A 21,593-nucleotide genomic window follows, 5' to 3' on the forward strand; every position below is an offset into this window, starting at 1 on the left:
TGAGAATGTCCCATCATGATTGTGAGCAGCAGTGCAAAGAAAGATAAAAGGAGAGGTGGTTGCAGCACTGCTCCCTCAGGACCACTTCTATACAGTAATGTAAAAATGCCATATGGTGCCTCTGTTAATGCATGAGCCTGAATACTCACAGTTACTGACTGTATTGCTCCAGCAACTCAATCAAGGAAGGGAAAATCACAGGATACAGACAAACAAATCACTCAAGACTGAACCCTATGCTGACTCTGAGCTAGTCCTTGTGCGAAACCTACTCTCATGAGCATCAGCCATGAATGACTTACATCTGTTGACAACTGGCAGCTGTTTATGCATGTGGATTTCATATTTACATAACATTACACAAGCGCCCATCACCTTTGGGCCAACCAATTGCATCTCTTACTGCTGTTGCAGTGCTTAATGATGCTGACATATTAATGATCTGCAAATCTCATAATGAAGCAGACAGTACTTCAGGCTTAAATAAAAACAGAGCAAGCTGGAAATACTCAGCAGGTCAGCCAACATATGTGGAGAGAGAAACAGGGTTAACGTTTCATGAGAACTTAGAGATGTAACAGATTTTAAGCAAGTACAGAAGTAGGAAAGTGGAGGAAGAGGAGAAAGATCAAACAGATGGTCTGTGGTAGGGAGAAGGCAGAAATGATTAAATGACAAAAGAGATGATGGTGCATTGCAAAAGGAGTGGTAATAGGACAAGCAGAATCATTACCAGAATGTGCTACCTAAAAAGGTTGGAGCACTGGTTTTGATCCAAAATTGTTGAATTCAATATTGACTGCAGTTCCTGTCCATTATTTGCTGATATTTCATTTTTTTCCATCTTGTCAGGTATTATCAAAAGAATTTCCTTTATTCAACCCATTGTGGTTGGTGCTAGATTCTCCTCCAAAGCTGCTAATGGCATATTCCAGTTGACTCCCCACCCTGCTTCCTCCTCATCTGGAAATAATGGGTCCAGTACTGATCAATTCCTCATCACCTGAAAGCACTCAAAACAACATTAGTTCACTGCGAACACTCCTTTCTGCCTTATTTCCATAGCGGTGATGGACCTGCTGCCAAATATAGGCTCAGTACTTCCAGTTCATCTGTAAGGAGAACTTCGCCAGGTCTCTGCCCCTTTTTGTGACTTGTGCATCCAAGCAAGGATCAGGAAAATCCAACATATTTATGCTAAGTACCAATCTGAAAATAATCTGTTGCCACTATGTGAAATGTGATCTCTTCAACATCACGTTGAGTTGTAGAGTTCTCAGGCAGGGCCTAAGGACATGATGGTAATTAGTTAGGTCTACCTCATACAACAGCTCCAAATCCATTACTATTCCTCTACAGAAGGACAGAGTCATACATTACATCTTGCTGGACAAGGGGGAGTTATCTGAAATATAAGGCTGACCCGATAACATGAATCAAAATTAGCGGGCAAGAAAAATTGGCTGCCTTGATGTATTTACAGCAGAAAAACTCTACTTATTTCCCAGCTTCTCAATTTTAACTCCCGGTAGTTGCTGTTCGCCTTCAAGTGGCACGTTGCACACGCACATACATCAGCATTTCACACTGAAATTTGCATTTCTAAGACAGTGTCTACTTGTCAGCACTTGTTAGCCGAAAGAGGTGTGAGAGTCAGCTCTGAGTGAGATGAGCAAAAATGCTTCTGAAAAGTTTTCTGTGCATCCATGAAATGCATCGTATGGACAAGTGACTCCCATGTTGGTTCTGACCAGGTGGAATAATGGCTTTTTAAGGCCTTGTCAATTCAGGTGAGTTCCTCCTTTGTGTATAATAATATAGCTTCACAGCTCAAGATGATAAAGGTATTGATTGGAAGATATGAGGTTCATCTGATTTTTTTGGAAGGGAAAGGGATAGCATGAAAAAGAGGGAGAGGACAGTGCTAGGGCTAGATACTTGAGAGTGCCAATGGGCTACAAGAGAAGTCATTGCTGGAGATGCTCTGGCTACAAGTGCAACCAAGCAGGGCAAATGTTGAGCTGGGATATCCATTAAGTGTTATTGCTATTCTTGTCCACCAGGGGATGCCAATGTAAAATACAAAATCCATCAAAATGCTATTTTGAATTATATTTTATTGCCATTTATAAATATTCAATTTTTTCTCTTGTTCCTTTACAACCTCATTATTTCTCTGCAAAAGTGTTCTTTTATGTGTGTGAAAAAGTACATGAGGGCATGCCTTTTTAAACGCAATTGCCAGAGATTTTCAGACCATTATTCGATTACTAATTAAACTAATGGGTGATTTCAGGGCAATTCCAGGCCCCTTCACTTCTAATGCTGCAGGTATTATATCCATCTGTTAGACTGCAACCAGCTCTCACAGCTTCCAATTCTGAAATGCAGGAAGTCAAGTTAGACCCTTCTGATGGCTGTGTTGCTGTGGTTTTCAGGGAATATTCCATGAAAACCATCACCCATCTTGATTTCTTTGACTCCGGCCTTGTTGGGTTTGCAACAGCGATACTACAAACTGGCCTGCGGGTTTCCAATGCGCACTATGAATCGATTATTAATAATTCAAAAGTACAAAGGCTGGAAATCCACAACAGGCTGATCAGCATTGAGGAGCTCATGGCAGGGTGGTGAACAGGGTCAGCACCTGAAGGGTGGGCACCTGAAGAGATGCTACAGAGAGACGCAAGGTCAGGGCTCCGCCTGGACAAAGACGTCCACGATCTCTTTGAACTTGTTGGAGGTGAGGGAGGCATGTGAGAGTTAGAAGGTGGAGGGGGAGGCCACAGATTATCCCATGCCCTCCGGGAAGATCCTTGAGTGCATAAGAATACAGGAATAGGTCTTTTAACCCTTCAAGTCTGTTCTGCCATTCAATGGGGTCAGTGATCTCACTCTTTTTACCCACCTTTACCCCACATCCCTTGATCCGTTTGGTTCACAAAAATCTATCTAGCGTCAAGTAGTGGGTGGGTTTGCCTGCAGGTGCTGAGGTCCAAGCCAGACCTGATGATGGGTGGCTAAACCAGTTCTGCACCCAGGCACCCCTTGGTTTACAACCTTTGGAGTTCACAGACCAAGGATGGGGGCCATGCCAGAGGGAATGGGAGGATGGGAGGCAGTAAAAACTTCACTGGGGGGGAAAGGGATGTCTGAGGTGAAAATGGAGAATGTCGAGCAAATCAAGCTACAGAAGTATTACAGAAAATGAAAGGCAAAAGCCTGGCAATTGGCTGAAAGAAGTCTAATTTGGCCATCCCCAAGTAGTGAAGAAGTGCATGTTTGCTGCAATCTTTACCGACAGTGGATTAAACAAGTGAAATCCATGTCAATGTTGACGATATCCAGCCACTAGCTGCGGCCCTTTTGTGTAACATGTGCAGCTGTAAACTGCAGCGGCTGTTATCAGTCTTTTGAAGTTATTTTTTTAAATTGACATTTTGGCAAGGTTAACATTGAGCCACCTTGCTCATGCCAGGGCAAGAAAAGAGTATCTCTGCATATCTTCAACATTGTCCAATTTGTTACAGTGTTAAATATGGTGAAGCCCAAATTCGCAGAAATAATGCAGAAATTCGATCGCAGTCAGAGAAATAAACAGAAGAACTCACAAAATAAACGGTGACACTTCCCTGTAATTATCTTAGCTGTGAATAAGGCAAATTGAGAAATCATTCACAACTCCTTGAGCAGTGAAGTTATTTCTTCCCTGCCAGTCTCCCGCTTCATAGAATCGTACAGCACAGAAAGTGGCCATTCGCCCCATTGTTCCCGTGCTGTCTCTTTGTTAAAGCTAGCTAATTACCCTCACTGCCCTGCTCTTTCCCCTTAGTTGGCCCTGTAATGTTCCCCTGTTCAAGTGTTTATCCAGTTTCCTTTTGAAAGTAAGTGTTGAATCAGCTTCCGCCTCCCGTTCCCCGCATTCATAACAATTGGCCATGTAAAAAATATCATCTGGTCTCCCCGGTCCCTCCGGGTAATCCTCTGACAATTAGTTTAAATGCAGAAAGTGCCATCGGGATCCTGTTCAAAGCCTGGCCCGCTTGTCACAATTGAACCAACGAATGGATTTTATCCATTGCTTCCCGGGGTAATTCATTGTTTCCCTAATAAATCATGTACTCATCAATCTTTATTCCAAGAAACGTTGCGGCAAAATACAGCTAATAACTGACTCTCCAAAGTTTGAAATCGGTAAAGCTATGCCCGGAATGGATTGTAACCCTCACTCCGTACGCCGGAGAAATTCATTCTATTTTGGATACAAGCCGATCAAATGTAACAATACCGACACACACACACACACACCACAAAATTCAATAATCCCAGCTAGCGGAAGGAAAGCAGGAAGGTGATCAGATCTTTGTCCTTATACGGGATTTAAAAAAAACGCCCCTGTAAAGTCTAACTGCAAAATCCACAGCAGGATTTTCTTAAAGCAACAGGTGTATTGTGGGGTCCGATTTCAGGTTTCTAATCAGGCTATTTCCTTTCGTGTGAATCACTAAGTAACAGGCACACCGATTAGGGCAAGAGACTGAGACTAAGACGTGTAAATGACAACCTCCTTTCCCCCCTCCCCCTCCCCTCCCCTCCCACGACCACATAGTTTCTGCCTCTCCCAAGGACAAATAATGATCACTGAACTCAGGAATTCGGCACTTTGTGACCTCGGCTTTGGAATTTATGTTAAACCCAGTAACTAGTAGATTTCGGCAAATAAGAGTGTGTTTTATTTTAAACCACTGAAGATTTGTTTGGAATTGTACAGCACAGACGAACATTCGGTCCTTGGCCATTTAAATGCCACTCTCCTGCGCTTTCTCCTATACAATCGCCTCAGTTCCCTTTGGCAGGCATTTTACCCACTTCCCTTTTTGAAACTTGCTATTGGATCCGTTTCCGTCACTCGTCCAGGCAGGGTTTTTTTATCTTACACCAGCCGCACAATCGGCTTGCAACATGATAGCTGCTGACAGGTAAGCGGGTGTTGTGAAATGGTTAATAAGGCTGCGGGGATAAGTGATACAATTTGGTGTAATCCTGCCACCCACACGTGATAAAGCGTAGCCTGTGGAGGGAGGAGAGAGAGAGAGAGAGAGCCTAGCCCAGTGTGTGGTGTGTGTGACGGCGACTCTGTAAAAATCTCTCTCTCTACCTGCTTTTAATTCTGTTTGCTTTCACTTTGATTGGATTCCCGGGGGTGCCGGTCAGAGCCTGTGGAAGAACTTTCAACATCATTGAGCGATAGCTGAAAATCCTCTCCTGGGGAGGGGAGAGAGAGAGAGAGAGAGGGAGTGTGTGTGTGTGTGTGGAAGAGAAGCCGAAGTTCTTTGTTACCAGTATCGATTCTGAGGAACCAGTTGCACTTTGGAATCGCCTGTACCCTGAAGCCGCCACCCACCAGGGAGTGGAGAGGGATTCAGTGACTCTGTTGGTGGAAGGGCTTCGATGCTGTTTGCGGGCGGACACATCACGATTAGGAGACACAAGGTGGATTACATCCCGTCCATGTTCGACAGGATTCCCCTTCTCTTGCGACAGGAATGCGCTGCTCTCCTTTTAAAAAAGAATTACAAACCAGTTGACATCAGTGTGTAGTTTTTTTTTAAAAAAAAATATAAACAACCAACCACAGGCAGCCCGGAAATCTTAGCCGGCTAGGAAAGCCTTTTTTTAAAAAAAAACCCACCGAGGCTGCAATTGAGGCGGAGAATTGAAACCATTTATTGAAGTCTTTCTCCCCCCTCCAATCTTTTTTATTTTCCCAAATCGGGGCTACTGGAAGACTTTTTTGTTTTGTAGAGAAGTTGGTAAAAGCTCTCTCTCTCCCCCCCCCAAATAAAAGCCATTGAGTGAGTGGCTGCCAAGTTGCTGGGTCCTCACGTTCAGGATAATTCCTCAGCCCTGACCTGGGTCAGCATGAGTTGCTCTTATTACAACACGAGGAGGTAAAGCGCAGGACAGGAGAGGAGGGGAGGGGAGGGGGGGTTTATCAGGAAGATTGTTTTTTTAAATAAGAGATTGGAATATAAATTTAAAAATTTTTTTTTTTAAAAAAGAGGACATGGCTAAAAATTCACCGGATGGATCGAGAGAGGACCTGAGTAAGATACCCGATGAGGAGTTGGTGAAATGGGGGAAAGCAGAGCTGGTTAGGAGGCTCCGGATGACAGAGGGTGAGAGGGTGAGCCTGATGCTGGAGCATGGCAACCTGATCAAGGATGTCAACCGCCGGCTCCAGCTTCACCTCCATGAGATCAGGGGGCTGAAGGACATCAACCAGCGGCTGCAGGACGACAACCACGAGCTGCGGGAGCTCTGCTGCTTCCTGGACGATGACCGGCAGAAAGGCAAGAAGCTGTCCCGGGAGTGGCAGAGGTTCGGCCGCTTCACCGCCAGCGTGATGTGGAAGGAGGTGGCCACCTACCAGCAGAAGCTGAGGGAGCTGGAAGCCAAGCAGGAGGCACTGCTGAAGGAGAACCTGGAGCTGAAGGAGATCGCCCTGATGCTGGACGAGGAGCGCAACGACGCCGGCAGCCGGAGCTCCATCGACAGCCAGACCAGCCTGACCCACCTGAACGGGGGCTCGGGCACCAGGGACGTGGGAGATGGCAGCAGCACCTCCAGCACGGGCAGCGCCGGCAGCCCTGACCATCACCACCACCACCACCACCACCACAAAGCTGTGGACAAGGGGGCTCCCAGCAAAAGATCCACCGATGACCTTTCCGGACCCCCACATCACAGGAGCATCCCCAACGGGCTGAATGGTGAGTACCTGTTGCTTAACCCCTTTTGAGATTTGTGTGCCCACAAGGGTGCTGGGTATTGGTGGGAGTTGTGAACGCTCGCCTCTTCCGTACTTTTGGTTTTGGGGGTCAGGGGGGTGGGAAAATTGGTAGAAAACGTTCAAAAACTGCGACCAGTGCTTCAATCCCGGGGGTTCAGTCAGAGTCCGGGACATGGAGCTAAATCGCCTGGTGACATTGGAAAGTTGAAACCTTTTATTTTCTGGGCATTCTGACAACATCCCGCGTGTGAACCTGAAATCGACCTGTTCAAGTAGGTTCAGCTACCAGCTAACTTCACCCTGAAGTTGAGTAAGTGGTGTGGGTTGGTGAGTTGAAACACTATGCACTGCGCAGACAGAATTTGCACTCAAAATGTAACTACTATATCCAATAATTTGAATTAAGCAACTAACCTCATCCCCATTCTCTCTTTGTAAGAAGCTGTTCTGAAATTTACATATGATTTCTATATAAATAGGCATTTCTTCCTAACTCTCCCTTGACCACTTTCCAATGTCTCTCTCACCTATTTATGCTTATTAGTAGACCAGGATAGGGATACAAAGCATTACAGTGGGATTTTTTTCCCTATAATCTCCTAAATTCACCTTTTTCCCCTCCACAATTTTTGTACTTTATTAACCATCAGCTAGCCAAATTACATTCCTGGTAATGGCATGTCTGCTGTTAATTAACATGGAAAAAACAAACAAACCAATCTCCCATTTTGTGTTAAGAGGAATTTTGGGCCCAAGTTCAGCTATTTCCTAGCGCTGCATGTGCAGCACATTTAGGCAGCTGCATAAAAAGTGCTGTTACTTAAAATTCTAGAAAAACAACAATTTGGTATCTGGAATGATGCAGGAATCCAAACCACCTTTTTTTCCCTTGATGGTTTTTGCATTTCCTTTCCATGTCAAAGCAGCCAAATTGCTCTAATGCCAGATAGATCCTTCCATGTGGCCATGCTCAGTAAAAGTGAATTCTGTTTTTGTTTTGGATTTCCAGCATCCGCAGTAGTTTTTTGTTTTTATCTCAGTAAAAAGTGTCTGATGTAAGAATTTCTTTACAAGTTCAATTTTCAAAACAGCGTTCGTGACTTAACTCTGTAGGAATCAGGAGCAATTCTGTATTTTAAAAATTAAAAGGATGAGAAAATGCTGGAATTACTCAGCAGGTCTGGGAGCATCTGTGGATAGGGAAAACTGAGTTAACGTTTCAGGTCCATGACCCCTTGTCAGTGATCCCTCAGGGGATCGAAGGATGTGGGGAGTAGATGGGAAAATGGAGTTAAGGTCGATGATCAATCATGATTGTATTGAATGATGGAGCAGGCTCGAGGAGCTGTGGTTCTGAAGAAGGGTCATACAGACTTGAAACGTTAACTCTGTTTCTCTCTCCACAGACGTTGTCAGACCTGCTGAGTTTTTTCAGCATTTTCTATTTTTATAATCGAGGAGCTGCATGTTCCTCTCCTGTTCCTGTTTCTTATATTGAACAACTGGGTTGTGATATATTCTAGGGGAGTCATAACTTTATAGTTTCTTACAGTGGGTGTGGTTTAATTGGACTTTCAGAAGGCTTTCAACAAAGCCCCACATAAGAGATTGGCGTGTAAAATTAAAGCACATGGGATTGGGGATAGGGTATTGAGATGGATAGAAAACTGGTTGGCAGACAGGACACAAAGAGTAGGAATAAATGGGTGTTTTTCCAAATGGCAGGCAGTGCCTAGTGGGGTACCACAGGGATCGGGTGCTGGGACCCCAGCTATTCACAATATATATCAATGATTTAGATGAGGGAGCTAAATGTAATATCTCTAAATTTTGCAGATGACACAAACTGGGTGGGAGGGTGAGCTGTGAGGAGCACGCAGAGATGTTTCAGGGTGATTTGGACAAGCTGAGTGAGTGGGCAAATGCATGGCAGATGCAATATAATGTGGATAAATGTGAGGTTATCCACTTTGGTAGCAAAAACAGGAAGGCAGATTATTATCTGAATGGCTATAAATTGAGAGAGGGGAATGTGCAACGAGACCTGGGTGTCCTTGTACACCAGTCATTGAAGGTAAGCATGCAGGTGCAGCAGGCAGTAAAGAAGGCAAATGGTATGTTGGCCTTCATAGCGAGAGGATTCAAGTACAGGAGCAGGGATGTCTTACTGCAATTATGCAGGGCCTTGGTGAGACCACACTTGGAATATTGTGTGCAGTTTTGGCCTCCTTATCTGAGGAAGGATGTTCTTACTATAGAGGGAGTGCAGCGAAGGTTTACCAGACTGATTCCTGGGATGGCGGGACTGACATATGAGAAGAGATTGAGTTGATTAGGATTATATTTGCTGGAGTTCAGAAGAATGAGGGGGGATCTCATAGAAACGTATAAAATTCTAACAGGACTAGACAGGGTAGATGCAGGAAGGAAGTTCCCGATGGTGGGGGAGTCCAGAACCAGGGGTCTGAAGATATGGGGTAGACCATTTAGGACTGAGAGGAGGAGAAATTTTTTCACCCAGAGAGTGGTGAGCCTGTGGAATTCGCCACCACAGAAAGTAGTTGAGGCCAAAACATTGTATGTTTTCAAGAAGGAGTTAGATTTAGCTCTTGGGGTGAAAGGGATCAAAGGATATGGAGAGAAAGCGGGAGCAGACTATTGAGTTGGATGATCAGCCATGATCATAATGAATGGCGGAGCAGGCTCGAAGGGCCGAATGGCCTACTCCTGCTCCTATTTTCTATGTTTCTATGTTAATTAGGGTATTGGAATAGTTACAAAATTGAATCAATTGCATTCAAACTCTTTCGAGTTATCAACAGTCACAGATTGCAACTCTTTCAAGTACAATCACAGTTCTTGGTTTTCCAGGAGTGGGACATGAACCCACAACCCTTTGATTCAAAGGCGAGGGTGCTATGAACTGAGCCACAGCTGACACCTCCAATTGCATTCAAACTCTTTCAAGTTATCAACAGTCACAGATTGCAACTCTTTCGAGTACAATCACAGTTCTTGGTTTCCGGGAGTGGGACAAGAACCCACAACCCTCTGGTTCAAAGGCGAGGGTGCTATGAACTGAGCCACAGCTGACACCTCCAATTGCATTCAAAGTGCACACCATATCATAACCGGCTAATTAGTATGCCAGTTTGGTTCTTGTTTTGAAGATGGCTGGCTGCTGTATAATTACAAACTGCTGCAGTTTCACAAGTATGGGCCCTGGACTGCAGGACACACTGCATGCAATGTTATCACATTGCATTGTAGAGTGACCTATTTGAACAGGACCAGGATAGTTGGCTAGATCTTGAAGGATAGAGGGAAAGAAAAGAAAGACTTGCATTTCTATAGTGCCTTTCACAACCATTGGACATCCCGAAGCGCTTTACAACCAATGAAGTACTTTTGAAGTGTTGTCACTTTTGTGATGTAGGAAATTTGGCACCAGTTTGCATTTAACAATGACCTGATAATTGGGGTTTTTTTGTGTGAGATGTTGATTGAGGAATAAATGTTGGCCAAGACACAGAGGATAATGCCCCTGCTCTTCTTCAAAAGAGTGCCACAGATCCTTTACGTGCGTCTTTGAAAGCAGATGGGGCCTCGGTTCATCGTCTCATGTAAAAGATGGCAGCTCTAGCAGTGCAGCACTCCTTAGTACTGCGTTAGTGTGTGAGCCTTGATTTTTTTTTTCTGTTGAAGGGTCATTCGGACTCGAAACGTTAACCGTGTTCCTCTCCGCAGATGCTGCCAGACTTGCTGAGTTTTTCCAGGTATTTTTGTTTTTGTTTTGGATTTCCAGCATCCGCAGTTTTTTGCTTTTATCTTGATTTTTTTCTCTCTCTCTCTCTCAAGTCCTCAAGCAGGACTTGAACCTGGAATCTTGCGACTCAGTGGCAAGACTGCTGCCAACTGAGCCACAGCTCTCTGAAAGGAATCAGAAGTAAGTTGTCGGCACCAGAAATATTTTTTTTAAAAAAAGGGGCTTCCTGGTAGCTTAGTGAATAGATGCATTGGCTGGTGTGATGTGAATTCATACAAACCAGGATGTACCATTTTGATCTGTGCCGGCCTCAGAAGCTGGGCAGTAGTGAACTATATTTGACCTCCTGTGACCCTGCACGGGAAAAGGAAAAATTAGCCTCAGTTCTGCAGCCAAGTTTCTGATTTTTTTTTTGTATTTTTAACTCTTTGGACAAAACCTGAATTGAACTTTGCTGTAATTTGTCTCTTATTTTCCATCTCCATAAGAACAAAGGCATAGGAGAGCGGACAGTCGGTATTTTTCTCCTGTTATTATTGAACAATGATTTGCATTTGTATAGCACCTTTAACACAGTAAAATGCCCCAGGCGCTTCATAGGACCTTTATCAACCAAAATTTTACACTGAGCCACTTGAGGAGGTATTAAGACAGCTGATCAAAAGCTTGATTTAAAGCGTTAGTTTTAAGGAATGTCTTAAAGCAGGAGGGAGAAGCTTAGGGAGGGAATTCCACATCCTAAGCAGCTGAAGGCATGGCCGGCAATAGTGAAATTATTACAGTGGGGGATGTGCAAGAGGTTAGAATCAAAGGAGTGCAGAACTCTTGGGAGGTTGCAGGGCTGGAGGAGTTTACAGAGATACGGAAGGGCGAGACCATGGAGTGGTTTGAAAATTAGGATGAGAAATTTCCTTTTGAATTGAGGCATTGCCAAGCTGGGAGCCAGTCGAGGTCAGCGAGCACAGGGCACACTGGTCTTAGCACGAGTTAGGATATGGAAGATGATTGACTGCCTTCAAGAGAAAATTATATCGTTGGCGTTCTGTGCCTATTTTACTTCATCTTATAAATATTGTGGGCCTGTTGTGGAAGAAGTGAGAGAAAATCACAGGAACCATTCCTGGCAATTCCTATTAGGCAAGTCTGGGGGGTTAAATATCACTAAATTGTTCCACAATATTTCTTATGTCCCTATTTTAACGAGCAGCAAGAATAAATGAGCTTGTTATTGATTGATTGTAGTGTTTTTGCAAACATGAAATCTGTCTACATAGTGTTGAATCGAAACTCGGAGCAGGTTGGCCTATTTATTTAAAACTAATTCTAATGTCCATCGATTTTATTTATGTGGTTGTTGAAAGCAAGGATAAAGCAACGTGATTATTCATTTCCTGATGATCTGATCAGTGTTAGATATGCAGATAATAGTGTTTAGCTACACTTGCCGTTTTATTCTTGGAACCATTATCCAAGCCAAAAGGCTTCACTATGATCTTATCAGCCAGTTTCCTTTAATCTATCCTGCTTATCCCAGGATTACGTTGGGCACATTCAAGTACCAGTGTATTGGGCAAAGAAACACATCTAGTTTCACAGCTATGATCCTTCACAGAAACGATGGGTCCTTTCCAAGTTATACTTGATGTAACCTCATTGATGCATTTACTTAATTAACCTTCTGAGATTTAGCCACCATCATTTCTTCATACCTTGGTACATCTGCACAGCTCTTTCTGGACTACAGATTTAAAAGGGGTGTTGTGCTTGAGTTTACAGTGTTACATTGAAACGAACGAAAACTGCTGGCAACACACCAAAGCTTGGTGAGGTTGTTTAATGGTGAATTTGTGTTGTTGACTCAACAGTCCAGAATCCACTAGTTGTTGTGATTAGCATCAACCCAGCAGTTACATTAACTTTACTGTCTTAGTCCCATACAGGTTGACAGATAATTTGCAATTTGATGCCTGATTTGACCTGGTAGTGTGACAGCTAGATTTGCAGGTGACTTCCGAGTCACTGTGCTGTTGGAAAGCTGATCTTTTTGAAATTGAGGAGGAAGGAGTACAGGCTAGTAGAACCTGAAAAGCAAGTTCTGGCACACTAAGTTGTGCAATGGGCAAGGGTTGTGCCAGTGGCTGTGGGAGATGTTTTGGAGGGACTAGGAAAGGCTGCTTGCTAATTGCTGGGTTTTGCCCTAGGAAATTGGCCTTTACCCGTTCTCTGGGCCTGTGGGAAATGAAACTTCTGTTTCTTTTTATTTGTTTGTGGGACGTGAGTGTTGCTGGCAAGGTTAGCATTTATTGTCTATCCCTAATTGCCCTTTCTAAGGTGGTGGTGAGTTGTCTTCTTGAACCGCTACAGTCCATGTGGTGTAGGTAGGGAGCTCCAGGTTTTTGCCCAGTGACAGTGAGGGAATGATGATATATTCCAAGGCATAATGGTTTCTGGCTTGAAGGGGAATTTTCAGGTGGTCTTTTGCCATTGGTCTGCTGCCCGTATCTATCTAGGTGGTAGAAGTGAAAGGTGCTGTTGAAGGAGGCTTAGTGAGTTTCAACCTATAGGTGGGGGCATGGTGGGGAAGGTGGAAGAAAGAGGAAGTTGGGCATTGGGATATAGAGGATGGATAAAGGAAAGTTAGGGGCAGGAGGGGGAAAAAAAAAATCAGGATTAATTTTCCATTGCTTGAGAGTGGGAAAGGGGGTGGGGTGGGAGGGAAAGCCCTGAGACTGAGAAGTTAAGGGGGAATTAGTGTTAGAAATGGCACAACATTGTTTTTTCATTTCCTGTAACCGGTATGTTTTATAAATGACTTCATTTATTGACCGGATGGGATATACTAAATGTGTAGAAGGAATGTGGTCAGTCAGGTTTGGAGCAGGAATTCCGATGATAAGCAAGTGGACTATATTTAAAAAAAAGTGTACCTGTTCACCTGTTTTGAATCTGTCAGCACCTGGTGGCCTCAATACACCTGCAGCAGGTATGCACGGTCTGTTTAACACCCTTCACTGTGACAGCAGCACTTCCTGGCTCATTTGCTTATCTCAGCAATAAATTTTAATTAAAAGCCTTGTCTCAGCATTGTTATATACTGAATTATTGGTGTAAAAAGTTCTGATGTGTTTATGTCACAATGTTTATAGCACACAAGGAGGCCATTTGGCCTGTCGTGTTTTTGTTGGCTCTCTGAAGGAGCAATTTACCTAGTGTCACTCCCCCATGTTTTGAATTTTGAAGTCACTAAAATGTAAATTCCTTGCCCTACATTATCTTGCTAAATTCCTGGTGTATGGGTTTGTGGTAAACTGGGCCAGGGGCACTTATCGAACATATCTCCTGAGGCAGCAAATTAACGCACAATGTTTCTAAATTTTACATTTAAACTTGGCATAGTTGATGGGCAAAGACCAGGTCATTTGTCACAATCAACAGGTCCTTCCCTCAGCTGGCCCATTCCACTTGGCCTCAGGACCAAAGTACTGAGACTGAAGGAGAAAAGCAAAAATAAACTTGGGTTCCTGTTCCTGATGTCCAGCTGGTAACCTAGCTAGACACTGCCAGAGGGCTACCTTGACTTACTGCCTAATATGGTATAGTGTCAAGACATGAAGAATTGCTACTTGGAGAAGATACCAGAGGACTGCGATCCCCACCTTGCCATGTACCAGTGTCTTCTGGAGGGGAAGTTAGATAGTTGTGGAGGCAGGAATTTTCAAATGGTTAGGGTCAACCTAGGCATCTGCTCCTTAGTTCGGTTTGCAGCTACCAGACTGAATTCCATTGTTTGCCACATTTAGATAAATCGAGTTTGGAACTGGCTCATCCAAGTTACAAGTAACAAAAAGAAATAGATGAATTGTGAACTGGAGTTATTTGATCCTCTTTTTTTTTTGTTTCTGAGAAATCTATACTAACAAATTGTACTTTTATTGTGCCTGTAATATTTTTTGAGGTACAGTCATTGTTATGTATGCTAACATGATTGTCAAATTGCACATAGCAAATAAATGCATGGCAACGTAACCTCTTTCTGGTACTATTGGTTTATGGCAGAATATAGGACAGATGAAAAGTGGGCAAGAGCATTTGTAAATAAGGAGAAGAATTTTGAATTTCATGCTTTGGGGAAATGAGAGATGATGAAAACAACAAGGACAGGGTAATGGGTGAGTCGGACCTATAGTGGGAATGGATGAGTACAAATGAGTTTTGGATGAGCTGGAAGTAGTGTATGGTGTAACTGTGAAGGCCACTGAGTAGGCAATGAGAAAGTCCTGAATTGACGCAACTAATGCTTTATTAAGGTTTCAGCATCTGTAGGAGAGTGGTAGATGCAGAGGCATGGAATGTAGCAAAAGTGGAAGTAAGTAATCATATTGATGGGTTTGAATCTTAGTTCCAGAGCGAATAAGATACCAAGGTTTTATGCAATCTGGTTAAACCTGAGTGAGAAGACAAAGTAGGGATTTAAAAAAATTTATTCATTCATGGGATGTGGGCGTTGCTGGTAAGGCCAGCATTTATTGTCCATCTCTAATCACCCTTGAGAAGGTATTGGGGAGCTGCTGCCTTGAATACAACTGAGTAGCTTCCTAGGCCATTTTAGGGGGCAGTTAAGAGTTAACCATGTTGTTGTGGGTCTGGTGTCATGTAAAGGTCAGACCAGGTAAGGATGGCAGAAGATGTGAGTGAATCAGATGGGTCTTTATGACAATCCTGTAGTTTCCTGGTCATTATTACTGATACTAGTATTTTATTCCAGATTTCATTTATCCTTAGATGCCTTGATGGGATTTGAACTCATGCTCATTTGTCCAGGCCTCTGGATTACTAGCCCAGTAACATTACCACTATGCTACTATCTCCATTGGATGGATTTGGGAATAAGGGCGCAGAGTTCAGGACCCAATGATAAATTGGAGAAAGTTCTGCCTGACTGGTGTCAGATTGCCAGTCTAACCTCTCCCACCCTGGGCTTGCCAGACCCCCTGCTTTTCTCCGAGGTTCCTATCTGAACTGTCATTGAATCAGTAACTACTATTGTGTTGTGTTTATTTTTGAACTTTCTCTCCTTCCTTCCTCAAGGCGTGGACAGTTGTTTGGGCTGTCCCACTGGTTCCACCCATTGTTCAGTAGTGTGTCCTAGGCTGTTTATAAGTGCACCAAGATAGTGAGTACTAGCAACCTATCAATCATGTCTGGCCGCCACCACATATATTTTCTTGGGAATGTTGTATGCTGTAATTTTACAAACTGGAAGAGAACATCATACCAGCCAGGACTGAACTTTAACCAGGCGCTGTTCTTAATCTTCAGTGAAGCACTATGGAAACCGCAATTTAATGCTAGGGCTTTCTGAGATAACCCTTTTTATTATATTGTACTTTACACTTGGTTGGCAGATGATTGAATATACATTACACTTGGCTTGAAAATGGAGTGGATTGGTAAACCATTTAATTTTAATTGTATATCCTTAACCACATAAAATACACTGTTGTGGCATGAAACATGATAGCTGGTATGGTCAAGCAAAGAGCCACATTTAATTGCTAGTTGTGGACTTGTCTGTTCCAATTTTCATTGCAAGAATGACAACATTCTTAAGTAAGTTTTCAGAGTCCTTTTTTACCCCACATGATTGACAGCTAATTTTATGTAATGTTATTAATCAGGAAGCGTTAGAGGTATCGACGTGGTGCTATCGACTACCAGACTGGCAATTTCAGGCTTTCAACAGACCCAAATGGAAGTGTGCTACATTCATCCATAGCCATAGGTATCATTGAGGAGAGAGCAGGGGGTACACTACGGTGGGAGTGGAAATTGGAGCGTAATTAAAATTTAAAAGGATGGAGACAATTAAAGGGGAGCACATGCGGAGTAGGCTCAAGGGCCGAATGGCCTACTCCTATTCCTGCTCCTATATTCCTATTGTTATAGGAGGATTCTTTAGCAGCCTTTGCCAGAGCTGAAAGAGCAGAAAAAGACCAAGAAGAGGCAAGCGAAATTGAAGGGGTAAAGAAATCTAAGGTGCAGGTACGATCTTCAGGTCAGAGCTTGGAGATGGTGCTGCAGGAAGTGATTGTAAGAAGGATCCTCGACACATCATCCCTATTGGTCAGCATGCTTGCAAAAAGGTAGAGCCAAGGTTAAGGTCACAGCTATCAATGTCACTGCATGCACTAGCCCTATGATGCATGATTGCTGGGGGGTGGGGGGGTGGTGGTGGTGGAGGAGGACACTTATGTGGAGTGGTGGGAAACGTTTCATCCTGATGCTTTCCAGTCTTCTCCAGGCTGTTTTTTGTAGCTGAGGACCCCCACAGGTCTCCTCTCCCGAATCCTAGGAGCTAAATATTGTTCGCTAAGCACAGCATCAAGCTAGAAGGAGAGAATGCTACCTCTGTTCTAATCCCCGCATGTCCCATTATCCTCTGCCCTCAAGTGTCAGACTCGTCCTAAAAACAAACACCTGAAATTCTAGTTGTACGAAACAAAGGTTTTGATGGGTATCTACTTCCTACTCTAAGGATTGGCCTAGGCTAAATTCAAGGTGTGTGATTATGAAATTCAATCTAAGTGTAATACACCTTGTTGATGAAAACCTGAATACTGCCATATGCTGTTGATCAATAGCCACTGATATACAGTACAAGCCTGTACTAGAATTTCTTTTGCCTGGAGGAGAAACCTAATAATTGAATTTGTGAAGCTGTCTATATTCCCAGAATGAACAGCGGCTGTTCATTCTGACCTGATTTGCTTTGAAGGGTGTAGTGTAAAGTGTGGAGCAAATCTAGTTGCTGGGATTATAGAATATAGCACTGCAGTAGCAGTTAATGGGCTGTGTCCTGCAGGTTGATCAAATCCAGTCAACATAGCCATTGTGGATTAGCAAATCTAATCAAAATTACAGTGTTAGCCTGCTCAAAAAGAGAATATGAGGGACAGGGAGTCGGAATGTGGTAACTGAATGGTTATGACCACCAGAGGAGGAGAATTCTGGCCTCGCCAAAGAGTGCATGCAATGAGAAAATATAGTGCCTTTGTAGGCCAGAAGAAAAAGAAGGCCTAAGATACTTGATGCTAATTCGGGAGAGGAGGCCTGTGGGGGTCCTCAGCTACAAAAAACAGCCTACTACTCCTGGAGAAGACTGGAAAGCATCAGGATGAAACCTTTCCCACCACTCCACAAAAATGTTTGCCAAGCCTATGAAGAAGAGATTAGGATGGGTGACCCTAAAGCTTGGTTGATGAGATGCATTTTGAGGCAAGAGGAAGAGAGACTTTCAGAGTGGGGCTCTATGCGACTGAAAGAATGGCCACCAATGCTTTGTAAAAGGGAGGAAGCTATAAAGAGGCTGCAGTCAGAGCGAGTCAGAAACACTTGGGGTTATTTTTGCAGGGTGATCGTGGAGTAGTCTGCCGTTTTGGTAGCTGAAACCTGCTACCAATGATGGGCTGAAGAGAGGAGGGGTTGATGGTGCTGGAGGGGAGAGGGTGCAGTCAAAAGGCTGAATGAAATTGCAGAGATCGATAGTGGTGATGCAGTTAAAGGATATTGGGGGACTGGAGAAACCAATGTAGATCAGTAAGGACAGGAGTGATGGGTGAAGACTTGATGGCAGAAAGGATATGGGCAGCAGAGGTTTGTTAAGTTGAAGTTTGTGGGATGGAGGTGGGAACTTGAAAAATATTGAAAGAAAGAACTTGCATTCATATAGTGCCTTCCACAACTTTGTGAGGTCACAAAGCACTTCACAGCCAATGAGCTGCTTTTAAGTGTGTTGTAGTATAGGGGTAACTAATTTGCACACAGCAAGGCCTCACAAGCTGATCTGTTTTAGTGATGTTAATCAGGGGTTTAATTTTGGCCAGGATGCTGGGGCGATCACCTGAGCTCTTAGAAATAGTGTTATGGGATCTTTTACATCTGGGTGCAAGGGCAGATGGAACCTCAGTTTAACATCCCAGCTGAAACATGGTGCCTCTGGCAGTGCTGCACTCCCTTAGTACTGCAGTGGAGTGTCAGCCTGGATTTTGTGCTGACATGACTTGAACCCACAACTTTAGCCGGTGCTCACCACTGTGCCACGGTAGAAACTGGAGTAAGGCAGTCTGAATGTCACTAAGGTTAGGATTGGGTTTGCAATTACAATACCAGAAAGGAATTGATTCCCAGCCATCGCAGTAGTGATTTACTTCTCCCGCGCATCCGCCCTTACGCCTTCTCTCCCCTCCCAGAAACATGATAGGGTCCCCCTTGTCCTCACTTATCACCCCACCAGCCTCCGCATTCAAAGGATCATCCTCCGCCATTTCCGCCAACTCCAGCATGATGCCACCACCAAACACATCTTCCCTTCACCCCCCCGGCGGCATTCCGTAGGGATCGTTCCCTCCGTGACACGCTGGTCCCCTCCTCCATCACCCCCTACTCCTCAACCCCCTCACACAGCACCTTCCCATGCAACCGCAGAAGATGCAACACCTGCCCCTTCACTTCCTCTCTCCTCACCGTCCAAGGGCCCAAACACTCCTTTCAAGTGAAGCAGCATTTCACTTGCACTTCCCTCAACTTAGTCTACTGCATTCGTTGCTCCCAATGTGGTTTCCTCTACATTGGAGAGACCAAACGTCAGACTGGGTGACTGCTTTGCAGAACACCTTCAGTCTGTCCGCAAGCATTACCCAGACCTCCCTGTTGCTTGCCATTTCAACACTCCGCCCTGCTCTCATGCCCACATGTCTGTCCTTGGCTTGCTGCATTGTTCCAGTGAAGCTCAATGCAAACTGGAGGAACAGCACCTCATCTTCCGACTAGGCACTTTACAGCCTTCCAGACTGAATATTGAGTTCAACAATTTTAAATCATGAACTCTTTCCTCCATTATCACCCCCTTTCCGTTTCTTCCTCCTCCTTTTTGTTTTTTTCAATAATTTATATAGATTTTCCTTTTCCCACCTATTTCCATTATTTTTAAATGTATTTCCACCCATTGTTTTATCTCTACCGTTTAGCCTTTTTTGATTCCTTCACCCCACCCCACCCCCACTAGGGCTATCTGTACCTTGTTTGTCCTGCTTTCTACCCTTAATTAGCACACTCCTTTAGATAATATCACCACCTTCAACAGCTCTTTGTCCTTTTGTCTGTGACATCTTTTGGTTATCTCCACCTATTACTGGCTTCTCATCCCAACAACCCGACCACCCCCCCCCCACCTTTAACCAGCTTATATTTCACCCCTTTCCTATTTTTACTTAGTTCTGTTGAAGGGTCATGAGGACTTGAAACGTCTACTGTGCTCTTCTCCGCCGATGCTGCCAGACCTGCTGAGTTTTTCCAGGTATTTCTGTTTCTGTTTTTGTTTAGGAATTGACTCCAATGGGTAATGTTTATAGAATAAGCGCAGTGAAGTTGAAATGTTTTCTCTTGCAGAATTTAGGAAGGACTGGTGGTCTCATGTTGCCCTTATCAAACAATCATTATTGCTGCAGGCCATTGTAAATGTTTTCCTGCACACATCAGGAGGTCTCTTTATTTTGCACACTGTTTCACATTTCCAAAGTGTTCCTAATGATGATTTCCGGTTATGGTGACTGGCTGATGGAATGAACTGTTTCTTAACTGTGAGATCATGATCTCTGCCCCTCTCTCCCTGTGCAGGTAAAGCACTAATGGAATGCATACCCATTAACCACTACATTTGTACTCCTGCATTATGTTGTCTTTTGGAACACAATGGATTTTCAGTTAAGGGAGGGGAAAGGGATGCAGGGGTGTGGTGGTGTGGGTTAGTGGGAAAGCACAATTCCTAATTGAGAAATCGATTGCAAGGAAGGGCGATGTTCAGTTTCTGCTGTGGAAAACTGTTCCAAACTAAAACTAGTTCCAGAACCGAGGATACCTTTCCATTGTCAGGCTGCCTTTCCCCTTTTATGCCTCTGAATTCTCATTCATTAGGGTCATGAATGCGTCTCCTTTTGTTTGCTACGCATCCTTTCAAAGCAGCGCAACAAAGGGCACTGAAAAGAGCGTGACAGTTGTTTTGAGGTCTGGGGGGCAGAAAGGGTCAGCTAGGGAAAAGGGGTCTGCTTGTCAAATCGCCCTTTTATCTTGGTAATTGGATTCCAGCTGACTCGGGGGCCCTGCAGCCTGGTGGGTGAATGGTGCTGAAACAGAGAATTTGTGGGCAGGCACAGAAAGAGCAGAAAGAGATTGATTGCTGCAAACCTGTCGGTGTGTTATCTCCAGTAGTAAACGCTATCTTTATTGTCATTGGCTGTTGCGTAGCAGCTGCAACACAGTGATTTACAAAATGCTCCAACCAGAGACGTCCAAGTAGTAAAAGTCCACCTACAGCGACCTATCTAGTGTACCCAGCAGTGAGGCGGCTCTATTGAACATAACACTAGAGATTGGTGTAGGGTACAAATGGTCACTTGGCATTATCTGTATTTATTGTAGAACTGAGTTTAAATGTAGTCAAATTTAACACTGCTATTGTAGCTCTTTATACAATAGATCTTTTTTTAAAAATCCAATCTCTTCCCTCTCCCGCCCACACTTTTTCTCCTCAAGGCATTGTCTGATGCTGTGATACGGTTACATGAGCAACAGCAACCCAAGTGACCCCAGGCAATGTTGTCAGCTTGTTTGACTTGGGAATATGTTCCAGCTGAGCCCGGTTCCTTGGCCGTTTAACCTCCCCAAATTTCTGTCTTGAATTTTGTCCAATTTACTGCAAAGTGACACGTTGTCGGCGATGATATGCAAAAGACAATCATCAGAGTACAGTTCAAACTTGAATATGGATTTGTGCTAATGAAGCAATTTAAGCTTAGAATGCTTGTCTGCTATTTTTCTAATAGGTCAGTTGGTTGATTTGCAAGATGATAATGAGTGAAATCTAACATTAACTGCTGCCCTTTTTGGGGGAGGTAGGCAGTGTTCTTTGTTTATGCTGGCTCTTTGACACTGCTTTGAGGGTCCAGTCCCTCAGAAACAGCAGTGAAACTGCAGTAG

At 44.0% G+C, this 21,593-nt stretch overlaps 1 protein-coding gene across 10 annotated transcripts in view; it reads left to right on the forward strand.

Moving 5' to 3' along the window:
* The first annotated feature begins 5,548 nt into the window (after nucleotides 1-5,548).
* The window catches only part of ccdc85ca (coiled-coil domain containing 85C, a), a 204,837-nt gene continuing 188,792 nt past the window's right edge, over nucleotides 5,549-21,593 (forward strand). For 9 of the 10 annotated variants that reach the window (XM_078562138.1, XM_078562141.1, XM_078562139.1 and 6 more), the window contains exon 1: nucleotides 6,021-6,773. In XM_078562138.1, coding sequence (XP_078418264.1) covers nucleotides 6,068-6,773 — 706 coding nt within the window. In that variant the 5' untranslated portion in view covers nucleotides 6,021-6,067. Of the gene's footprint in view, nucleotides 6,774-21,593 lie in introns of all 10 variants that reach the window. The other variant, XM_078562145.1, reaches the window with a different exon arrangement.

The sequence above is a fragment of the Cetorhinus maximus genome, chromosome 18, assembly GCF_964194155.1.
Source record: "Cetorhinus maximus chromosome 18, sCetMax3.hap1.1, whole genome shotgun sequence".
NCBI lineage: Eukaryota > Metazoa > Chordata > Chondrichthyes > Lamniformes > Cetorhinidae > Cetorhinus > Cetorhinus maximus.